An 11,716-nucleotide genomic window follows, 5' to 3' on the forward strand; every position below is an offset into this window, starting at 1 on the left:
GCATCAGTGAGCATACCTTCCTCTGAAAGCAAAGGTAAGCCTCTTCTCTTCTCATCCAGTGATTCCTCGAGGACGTTAAAGATGCCACTGCAGTCCTCAAGAACAGGCCATTGTTTCCCGGTGCAGAGGCCCATAATCACAAGTAAATCTTCATCTGATTTGTTGTAAACGAGATTAAAGAAGAATCGAATGATGAATGAAGTAATGAGGTATAAAATGATGTCATACATGTACAAGAGGGAGGGTAACATGTCATGGATGGGATTTCCATTCACAATTCAATTTCGGCTCCGCTCCAGACATCGTGACATTCACTAAATCAATGAGTTCCTGTGTTAGTACATAGCACGGATCAGCACGGGAAACACAAGTTATCGGTACGGAGTGAACGTCACGTACCGGGTCTGGACCCCTTGTCCTCGGGTAAACCGAACATGGACCCGCGGTCTTCTGGAGAACCTCCCGGACCGACCACGTATCCTCCATCGGAGCCGCTCGTGGATCCCGAGGTGTTCGCTCTGAGATCTCGGGTCATGGTGGACCGCACGTCGTGTCGTGTGAAGGACGGTACGCTGTGGTAACCGAGTGAAGAGCGCGAGCTGTTTGGGGAAAAAGCGAACCGCGAGATCGCGGTGTCTGATTGGTTCCCGCCACATCACGTGTCCATGATTTGAAATACATACAAAGATTGAACGTTTCGTTTTAACGGATTGTTTGTGTTTCAGATTGTGTTGTGAAAGTGGAAAATCGAGTCCGAGTTCGTCGATGATTATTCCCTGGATACGAATGAACGTTCCATATTTTCTGTTTTTGTATTTATCGACAATCTTCCCTCCATAACGGAGTTATATATGGGTATGTGGGTATGTAGGTGGGTAGGTATCACCTACTCCTCAGGGAGGATTTGACCGAGGAAGCTGAAACTTTCAGGGATTAATTGTGTCTGTGCAAGTTCCGATTGATTCCATCAATTTTTGAGGAAAAAGTTAATTCAGGAACCTTCGGGACCCCCATTCATGATGATAGGAGGAAAACCACGGGGAAACCTTCCCGGGTCAGATTACCGTCACGTGTGTCCGAGTGGTGCTCGGGTTTCGAACACCAGACGGTCTCCTTGGGTTCACCTGAGGCTGTCCCTTCGGGTGAGTGCCTGGAATGTCCTTTCCATAAGAAAGGATGATCACCTGTCTCTGTTATGGCGGACAAGCTCGAAATGGCGACGGGCATGAAAAGGCGGACGAGCTCGAAATGTCAGACGACCTCAAAATGGCGGACGACCTCAAAATGGCGGACGACCTCGAAATGGCGGACGTGCTCGAAATGGCGGACGAGCTCGAAATGAAATGACGGATGAGTTTGAAATGCCGGACGAGCTCAAAATGGCAGACGAGCTTGAAATGAAATGACGGACGAGTTTGAAATGGCGGATGAGCTTGAAATGGAGGGTGAGCTCAAAATGGCGGGTGAGCACGAAAAGCAAAACAGCTTGGAGGGAAGTGTGCATACTTCTCGAGTATCCTCCCAACCTTTCCTTCGAATTTAAAGATGCAGATAGAAATTTGACTGACTGCTAAATGATTAATAATAGCCCTTCTCTCCAGATCAAACTGAATACTTTGACCATGTAATCATGGAGAATCACAGCTTGACTTCTTCATCGAGCAGGTGGTTCGCCTTGCAGTGGAAATCCTTTGGTTTTTGGGTCAATTAGTGGGAGCAGAAACTTATTTTGGAGGAAAGGCAGTTCATATTGTACAAGACATATTGAGTTTATATTGTAACATTCGGAAATCAAGACAGGAGGAAAAAGCCTTTTGGTCCATGATGCATGTGCCACACCATCATGACAGCAATCCCACTGAACATCAGACACGTGGACAATGGTTGAATTTGAAATATTTCGATACTTCATGGGATCAACCACAATCTCTTATAAGGCTGAATGGTTCTGTTTTCTTCCTTGTAGCCCTCTCCACTCACCAGAAGGTTATTTTTTGCTGTAAGACAATACGACCCCCCCCCACCTCCCCTCCCACCCCATCTCACCCCAACACACACCCCTCGTCCTCATACATTTCTCTTGAAGATGAGCACTTTCTCAAACTCCCAAATCTCAAAATAAACAACATCCTGTCTAATTGGACAGATGATATCTGTGATTTGGCCTCCAAAGCCCACTGCTGCCTTGTGATTCTTAGAAAGGGGAGGTCCTTTGTCAAGTATCATGGTATGAAAGGCTTTCAATGATCTGGCATGAAAAGAGCTCCGAACTCCACACAACTGCTGTCGCTTCCAAGATTCCCCTCATTTAAACCATCAAAACATTCTCTCTATACCAGAGGCATTGGTGGTCTTGACATATTTCACCAGCTCTGTTGTGCTCCTATTACCTCTGCCACCGAAGATGAATGGAGGTTATGTTTTCACCACTGTCTGTGTTTTTGTCAGTTTGTCTGTCTGTGAACAGGATATCTCAAAGGTTGTGGACAGATTTGTAGAAAATTTGGTGGAGAGGTTGGATGTGTGACAAGGATGAAATTATTATATTTTGGTGAAGATCGGGATCCCGAAACTTGAATGTTTTTAAGTGATTCTTTACCATTGAGAGATCGGGCCAAAATCGATATATAGCAGGATCTCTCATAAGGTTATGGACGCATGTAGCCGGAACTTGGTGGACAGGTTGGGTGTGTGATAAGGACTAATCAATTCAAGTTTGGTGTCGATCCGGATCCTGATCCGGAAGGAATAATTTTTTTAATTTTCTGAGTGATTCTTCACCATTGAGAGATGGGGCTGAAAACGACATATAACATGATATTTTAAAACGTTGTGGACAGGTTATGACAAAACTAAGTGGATGTGTCGGATAGGTGACAAGAACATGCCAATTTGATTTTGGTTCAGGCCCGGATACAGATCCGGCCTATCAGTGGGATACATAATATAAGAGGTGTGCACTCTACTGAGTGGTGTTCTCATTCCTCCTGCCATCATCATTTTCCTGCACACTTCAGAAAGTACTCACAGCCCTCGACTTTGGTCCCATTTTGTTGTGTTTCAACGTTAATTAAAAATCGTTTAAATTTAAATTTTTTGTCATCAATCTCCACAAAATACTCCATGATCACAAAGTGAAAAAATGGTTTCAGAAATATTTACAAATTAATTCAAAATAAAAAGCTGAAATGTCTTGAGTCAATAATGATTGAACTCCTTTGCTATGACACTCCAAATTGAGCTCAGCTGCATCCAAGTTCCCTGGATTGTCCTTGAAATGTCTCTTCAACTTGATTGGAGTCCACCTGTGGTCAAATCAATTGACTGGACATGATTTATAAAGAAACACACCTTTCTGTGTGAGGTCCCACAGTTGACGGTGCATGTCAGAGCAGAAATTCTCCCATGAAGTCCAACGAAATGTCCATAGAACTCCGAGATAGAATTGTGAGGAGGCATAGATCTGGTAAAGGGTATAAAACAATTTCTGGAGTGTTGGACATTCCCAAGAGCACAGTGAGCTCCATCATTAGGAAATGGAAAGAATATGTAACAACCCAGACTCTTCCTCGAGTTGGCTGTCTGAGCAAAATGAACAACTGGGAAAGAAGGACCTTGGTTCGGGAGGTGACCAAGAACCCAATGACCACTCTAACAGAACTACATTGTTCCTTGGCTGAGATGGGAGAACCTGCCAGAAGGACAACAGTCTCGGCAGCACTTCAGAAATCTCGGCTTTACGAGATAGTGGCCAGACAAGGCAATCCTGAGAAAAAAGGCACATGACAGCACACCTGAAGTTTGCAAAAAGGTGGGTGAAAGACTCTGAGAGCATGAGGCAAAAGACTACGGTCTGATGAGACGAAAATTGAACTCTGGCCTGAATGCAAAGCGCTATGTCTGGAGGAAACCGAGCAAAGCTAATGACCAAACTCACAACCGTGAAGCATGGTGGTGACAGCATCATACTATGTTGATGCTTTTAAGTGGCAAGGACTGGGAGACTCGTTAGAATAGAGGGAACAATGAATGGAGTCAAATACAGGCAAATCCTTGGGGAGAACCTGCTTCAGAGTGCAAAAGACCTTTGATCATGTGGAAGATTTATATCCAACAGGACAATGACCCCAAGGATGCAGCCAAAACAACATTGGAATGGCTTCAGAACAAGAACGTGAAAGTTCTTGAGTGGCCCAGTCAAAGGCCAGACCTAAATCCCGTTGAGAATCTATGGAAAGACTTGAAGATTGCTGTTCACTGATACTCCTTATCCAACTTGACAGAGGTTGAGCAAACCTGCAAGGAAGAATGGGAGAAAATCCCCAAATCCAGATATGTAAAGCTGATACAGACATCCCCAAGAAGAGTCGAAGCTGTAATCGCTGCCAAAGGCGCTTCTACAAAGTATTGACTCAGGGGGTTGAATACTTATTGACGCAAGACATTTCTGCATTTCATTTGGAATTAATTTGTAAGAATTTCTGAAAACATGTTTTCTCTTTGTCATTGTGGGGTATTTTGTGTCGATTGGTGACAAAAAATTTTTTTAATTTCATCCATTTTAAATTCAGGTTGGAACGCACCAAAATGTGACAAAAGTGGAGGTGTGTGAATCCCTTCTGAAGGCATTGTCTCTGAGCCTCAACATCTCTGTTGAAGATTAGAGACAATAATATATAGATAAGTACGTGTTTGGATCTTGATCTTGTTTGGATCAATAAAGTTTGTGTCTTGATTATTTTTTTGAGGATTTGTGTTGTATTAAACTGATGGAGCATGCGGGTTATCCCACAGGAATTCTGCTGACATTCTGATCTCTCTCTCTCTCTCTCTCTCTCTCTCTCTCTCTCTCTCTCTCTCTCTCTCTCTCTCTCTCTCTCTCTCTCTCTCTCTCTCTCTCTCTCTCTCTCTCTCTCTCTCTCTCTCTCTCTCTCTCTCTCTCTCTCTCTCTCTCTCTCTCTCTCTCTCTCTCTCTCTCTATCTCTCTCTCTCTCTCTCTCTCTCTCTCTCTCTCTCTCTCTCTCTCTCTCTCTCTCTCTCTCTCTCTCTCTCTCTCTCTCTCTCTTTCTCTCTTCTCTCTCTCTCTCTCTCTCTCTCTCTCTCTCTCTCTCTCTCTCTCTCTCTCTCTCTCTCTCTCTCTCTCTCTCTCTCTCTCTCTCTCTCTCTGCCTCTCTCTTTCTCTCATCTTTAAAAGTTGTGGGTGGGTGTTTCTGTGGGTCATAAATTGAGAGCACGTTTGTGACCATCTGTCTTCTCCAGCAGGCAGAAGCGTATTATGCTCATTGCGATACACAAATGACAATGCTCCATCAGAAGAGGAGGGATAGTGAGGTGTCAGTCAAACTGTCTTCAATTAGGCATGTATATTTCACTCGTCAGTGTGACATGTTTCCCTGGAATTGTCATCCTGATTGTGCAAAAAAAAAATTAATACCTGATAAACACAGAAAGCATTCAGCAGAATCAGTGTTTCCTTTCCTGTCTGTGCTTGAAGTTTTCAAAAAAAACCTTGGTTGGAAATAAAATGCTTCTCAGCGAAGAGGAAAATCTGTTTTCATGGCTTGACTAAAGTCGTGACCATTTTGAATTCCAAATTTTCACAACACATTGAATCAGTAAGATTCCAGGTAAATCTGCTATAATAATGGGATTTAAAAATGCTGAGTTAGTTTATTATAAAATGTAAGCTGTGAAAAGCAGAATGCAAAAGTGCAAAAAATTCTGGTTCCAGATTGCTCCATCCACATGTAGGTTGAATCACCAACTGCTCTTTCCACCTGAATTAAAGATAAGTTTTTCAAACCGGATCCGTCATCCTTTTTCTGTTATATTTTCTTCCCAATGTTGCTGTTTGTGTTTTCATCCAATTTTCTTTGTTAAATTCCACCATGTTGTGCTGTATACTAACACCAGGTATACTTTTTATATTTTACCAAAACAGATAAACAGAGTCGGTACAAACACACCTATCCCGTGACAATGGTTTCATAACAGTTCTTACAGCAGGTCAAAGGTCGAGGTCCCAGCTTCAGGTTAAAATTTCGTGAAAAATGATTTTGGGTCAAACTTTGACCTTGAACTTGCAACTTCCATCCATCGAGCAGAATTAATTAGATTCCTGGTAAACTCTCACCAACTCTGCTTTACAAACAGCCGACTGGTTTAGTGGTAACTAAGTTCACCCTTCACATCTTTAAATATAATATTCAACATAATTTGGCCTATAATAAGGTTGTTCTTCAACCTTTTTAAAAGGTTCAACCTTCAATCTTCAATAAGGTTTATAGCTCAAGACGAGCTAAAAACTCCCGACGTGGTGATGCACAGGAAAGGTGTTGCATCAGTGAGCATACCTTCCTCTGAAAGCAAAGGTAAGCCTCTTCTCTTCTCATCCAGTGATTCCTCGAGGACGTTAAAGATGCCACTGCAGTCCTCAAGAACAGGCCATTGTTTCCCGGTGCAGAGGCCCATAATCACAAGTAAATCTTCATCTGATTTGTTGTAAACGAGATTAAAGAAGAATCGAATGATGAATGAAGTAATGAGGTATAAAATGATGTCATACATGTACAAGAGGGAGGGTAACATGTCATGGATGGGATTTCCATTCACAATTCAATTTCGGCTCCGCTCCAGACATCGTGACATTCACTAAATCAATGAGTTCCTGTGTTAGTACACAGCACGGGTCAGCACGGGAAACACAAGTTCTCGGTACGGAGTGAACGTCACGTACCGGGTCTGGACCCCTTGTCCTCGGGTGAACCGTCCATGGACCCGCGGTCTTCCGGAGAACCTCCCGGACCGACCACGTATCCTCCATCGGAGCCGCTCGTGGATCCCGAGGTGTTCGCTCTGAGATCTCGGGTCATGGTGGACCGCACGTCGTGTCGTGTGAAGGACGGTACGCTGTGGTAACCGAGTGAAGAGCGCGAGCTGTTTGGGGAAAAAGCGAACCGCGAGATCGCGGTGTCTGATTGGTTCCCGCCACATCACGTGTCCATGATTTGAAATACATACAAAGATTGAACGTTTCGTTTTAACGGATTGTTTGTGTTTCAGATTGTGTTGTGAAAGTGGAAAATCGAGTCCGAGTTCGTCGATGATTATTCCCTGGATACGAATGAACGTTCCATATTTTCTGTTTTTGTATTTATCGACAATCTTCCCTCCATAACGGAGTTATATATGGGTATGTGGGTATGTAGGTGGGTAGGTATCACCTACTCCTCAGGGAGGATTTGACCGAGGAAGCTGAAACTTTCAGGGATTAATTGTGTCTGTGCAAGTTCCGATTGATTCCATCAATTTTTGAGGAAAAAGTTAATTCAGGAACCTTCGGGACCCCCATTCATGATGATAGGAGGAAAACCATGGGGAAACCTTCCCGGGTCAGATTACCGTCACGTGTGTCCGAGTGGAGCTCGGGTTTCGAACACCAGACGGTCTCCTTGGGTTCACCTGAGGCTGTCCCTTCGGGTGAGTGCCTGGAATGTCCTTTCCATAAGAAAGGATGATCACCTGTCTCTGTTATGGCGGACAAGCTCGAAATGGCGACGGGCACGAAATGGCGGACGAGCTCGAAATGGCGGACGACCTCAAAATGGCGGACGTGCTCGAAATGGCGGACGAGCTCGAAATAAAATGACGGATGAGTTTGAAATGCCGGACGAGCTCAAAATGGCGGACGTGCTCGAAATGGCGGACGAGCTCGAAATAAAATGACGGATGAGTTTGAAATGCCGGACGAGCTCAAAATGGCGGACGAGCTTGAAATGGTGGGCGAGCTTGAAATGAAATGACGGACGAGTTTGAAATGGCGGATGAGCTTGAAATGGAGGGTGAGCTCAAAATGGCGGGTGAGCACGAAAAGCAAAACAGCTTGGAGGGAAGTGTGCATACTTCTCGAGTATCCTCCCAACCTTTCCTTCGAATTTAAAGATGCATATATAAATTTGACTGACTGCTAAATGATTAATAATAGCCCTTCTCTCCAGATCAAACTGAATACTTTGACCATGTAATCATGGAGAATCACAGCTTGACTTCTTCATCGAGCAGGTGGTTCGCCTTGCAGTGGAAATCCTTTGGTTTTTGGGTCACTTAGTGGGAGCAGAAACTTATTTTGGAGGAAAGGCAGTTCATATTGTACAAGACATATTGAGTTTATATTGTAACATTAGGAAATCAAGACAGGAGGAAAAAGCCTTTTGGTCCATAATGCATGTGCCACACCATCGTGACAGCAATCCCACTGAACATCAGACACGTGGACAATGGTTGAATTTGAAATATTTCGATACTTCATGGGATCAACCACAATCTCTTATAAGGCTGAATGGTTCTGTTTTCTTCCTTGTAGCCCTCTCCACTCACCAGAAGGTTATTTTTTGCTGTAAGACAATACGACCCCCCCCCCACCTCCCCTCCCACCCCATCTCACCCCAACACACACCCCTCGTCCTCATACATTTCTCTTGAAGATGAGCACTTTCTCAAACTCCCAAATCTCAAAATAAACAACATCCTGTCTAATTGGACAGATATCATCTGTGATTTGGCCTCCAAAGCCCACTGCTGCCTTGTGATTCTTAGAAAGTGGAGGTCCTTTGTCAAGTATCATGGTATGAAAGGCTTTCAATGATCTGGCATGAAAAGAGCTCCGAACTCCACACAACTGCTGTCGCTTCCAAGATTCCCCTCATTTAAACCATCAAAACATTCTCTCTATACCAGAGGCATTGGTGGTCTTGACATATTTCACCAGCTCTGTTGTGCTCCTATTACCTCTGCCACCGAAGATGAATGGAGGTTATGTTTTCACCACTGTCTGTGTTTTTGTCAGTTTGTCTGTCTGTGAACAGGATATCTCAAAGGTTGTGGACAGATTTGTAGAAAATCTGGTGGAGAGGTTGGATGTGTGACAAGGATGAAATTATTATAATTTGGTGAAGATCGGGATCCCGAAACTTGAATGTTTTTAAGTGATTCTTTACCATTGAGAGATCGGGCCAAAATCGATATATAGCAGGATCTCTCATAAGGTTATGGACGCATGTAGCCAGAACTTGGTGGACAGGTTGGGTGTGTGATAAGGACTAATCAATTCAAGTTTGGTGTCGATCCGGATCCTGATCCGGAAGGAATAATTTTTTTAATTTTCTGAGTGATTCTTCACCATTGAGAGATGGGGCTGAAAACGACATATAACATGATATTTTAAAACGTTGTGGACAGGTTATGACAAAACTAAGTGGATGTGTCGGATAGGTGACAAGAACATGCCAATTTGATTTTGGTTCAGGCCCGGATACAGATCCGGCCTATCAGTGGGATACATAATATAAGAGGTGTGCACTCTACTGAGTGGTGTTCTCATTCCTCCTGCCATCATCATTTTCCTGCACACTTCAGAAAGTACTCACAGCCCTCGACTTTGGTCCCATTTTGTGGTGTTTCAGCGTTTATTAAAAATGGTTTAAATTTAAATTTTTTGTCATCAATCTCCACAAAATACCCCATGATAACAAAGTGAAAAAATGGTTTCAGAAATATTTACAAATTAATTCAAAATAAAAAGCTGAAATGTCTTGAGTCAATAATGATTGAACTCCTTTGCTATGACACTCCAAATTGAGCTCAGCTGCATCCAAGTTCCCTGGATTGTCCTTGAAATGTCTCTTCAACTTGATTGGAGTCCACCTGTGGTCAAATCAATTGACTGGACATGATTTATAAAGAAACACACCTTTCTGTGTGAGGTCCCACAGTTGACGGTGCATGTCAGAGCAGAAATTCTCCCATGAAGTCCAACGAAATGTCCATAGAACTCCGAGATAGAATTGTGAGGAGGCATAGATCTGGTAAAGGGTATAAAACAATTTCTGGAGTCTTGGACATTCCCAAGAGCACAGTGAGCTCCATCATTAGGAAATGGAAAGAATATGTAACAACCCAGACTCTTCCTAGAGTTGGCTGTCTGAGCAAAATGAACAACTGGGCAAGAAGGACCTCAGTCAGGGAGGTGACCAAGAACCCAATGACCACTCTGACAGAACTACATTGTTCCTTGGCTGAGATGGGAGAACCTGCCAGAAGGACAACAGTCTCAGCAGCACTTCAGAAATCTCGGCTTTACGAGATCGTGGCCAGACAAGGCAATCCTGAGAAAAAAAAGGCACATGACAGCACACCTGGAGTTTGCAAAAGGTGCGTGAAATACTCTGAGTGCATGAGGCAAAAGACTGCAGTCTGATGAGACGAAAATTGAACTCTGTCCTGAATGCAAAGCGCTACGTCTGGAGGAAACCGAGCAAAGCTAATGACCAAACTAACAACCGTGAAGCATGGTGGTGACAGCATCATACTATGTTGATGCTTTTAAGTGGCAAGGACTGGGAGACTCGTAAGGATAGAGGGAACAATGAATGGAGCCAAATACAGGCAAATCCTTGGGGAGAACCCGCTTCAGAGTGCAAAAGACCTTAGACCATGTGGAGGATTTATATCCAACAGGACAATGACCCCAAGGATGCAGCCAAAACAACATTGGAATGGCTTCAGAACAAGAAGGTGAAAGTTCTTGAGTGGCCCAGCCAATGCCCAGACATAAATCCCGTTGAGAATCTATGGACTGACTTGAAGATTGCTGTTCACTGATACTCCTTATCCAACTTGACAGAGGTTGAGCAAACCTGCAAGGAAGAATGGGAGAAAATCCCCAAATCCAGATATGTAAAGCTGATACAGACATCCCCAAGAAGAGTCGAAGCTGTAATCGCTGCCAAAGGCGCTTCTACAAAGTATTGACTCAGGGGTTGAATACTTATTGACGCAAGACATTTCTGCATTTCATTTGGAATTAATTTGTAAGAATTTCTGAAAACATGTTTTCTCTTTGTCATTGTGGGGTATTTTGTGTCGATTGGTGACAAAAAAATTTTTTAATTCCATCCATTTTAAATTCAGGTTGGAACGCACCAAAATGTGACAAAAGTGGAGGTGTGTGAATCCCTTCTGAAGGCATTGTCTCTGAGCCTCAACATCTCTGTTGAAGATTAGAGACAATAATATATAGATAAGTACGTGTTTGGATCTTGATCTTGTTTGTATCAATAAAGTTTGTGTCTTGATTATTTTTTATTTTTTTGAGGATTTGTGTTGTATTAAACCGATGGAGCATGCGGGTCATCCCACAGGAATTCTGCTGACATTCTGATCTCTCTTTATCTCTCTCTCTACCGCTCTCTCTCTACGTCTCTCTCCACCCCTCCCTCTCTCTCTCTCTCTCTCTCTCTCTCTCTCTCTCTCTCTCTCTCTCTCTCTCTCTCTCTCTCTCTCTCTCTCTCTCTCTCTCTCTCTCTCTCTCTCTCTCTCTCTCTCTCTCTCTCTCTCTCTCTCTCTCTCTCTCTCTCTCTCTCTCTCTCTCTCTCTCTCTCTCTCTCTCTCTGCCTCTCTCTTTCTCTCATCTTTAAAAGTTGTGGGTGGGTGTTTCTGTGGGTCATAAATTGAGAGCACGTTTGTGACCATCTGTCTTCTCCAGCAGGCAGAAGCGTATTATGCTCATTGCGATACACAAATGACAATGCTCCATCAGAAGAGGAGGGATAGTGAGGTGTCAGTCAAACTGTCTTCAATTAGGCATGTATATTTCACTCGTCAGTGTGACATGTTTCCCTGGAATTGTCATCCTGATTGTGCAAAAAAAATATTAATA

At 43.5% G+C, this 11,716-nt stretch overlaps 1 protein-coding gene across 16 annotated transcripts in view; it reads right to left on the reverse strand.

The window, feature by feature from the left end:
• The window catches only part of LOC147007606 (uncharacterized), a 62,184-nt gene that overhangs the window by 42,143 nt on the left and 8,325 nt on the right, over nucleotides 1-11,716 (reverse strand). For 14 of the 16 annotated variants that reach the window (XR_015054062.1, XM_085866754.1, XM_085866760.1 and 11 more), the window contains 2 exons: nucleotides 6,354-6,491; nucleotides 17-154 (listed from right to left, as the gene is read on the reverse strand). Coding sequence is in view for 15 of the 16 variants with exons in the window: in XM_085866754.1 (XP_085722880.1) it covers nucleotides 17-154; nucleotides 6,354-6,491 (276 nt within the window). In the remaining variant the exon portion in view is untranslated. Of the gene's footprint in view, nucleotides 1-16; nucleotides 155-6,353; nucleotides 6,492-6,736; nucleotides 6,937-11,716 lie in introns of all 16 variants that reach the window. The other 2 variants (XM_085866765.1, XM_085866764.1) reach the window with 2 other exon arrangements.

This window comes from Eptatretus burgeri, unplaced genomic scaffold, assembly GCF_056783735.1.
Source record: "Eptatretus burgeri isolate ZD-2024b unplaced genomic scaffold, Ebu_testis_v1 Ebu_testis_scaffold_72, whole genome shotgun sequence".
Lineage (NCBI taxonomy): Eukaryota > Metazoa > Chordata > Myxini > Myxiniformes > Myxinidae > Eptatretus > Eptatretus burgeri.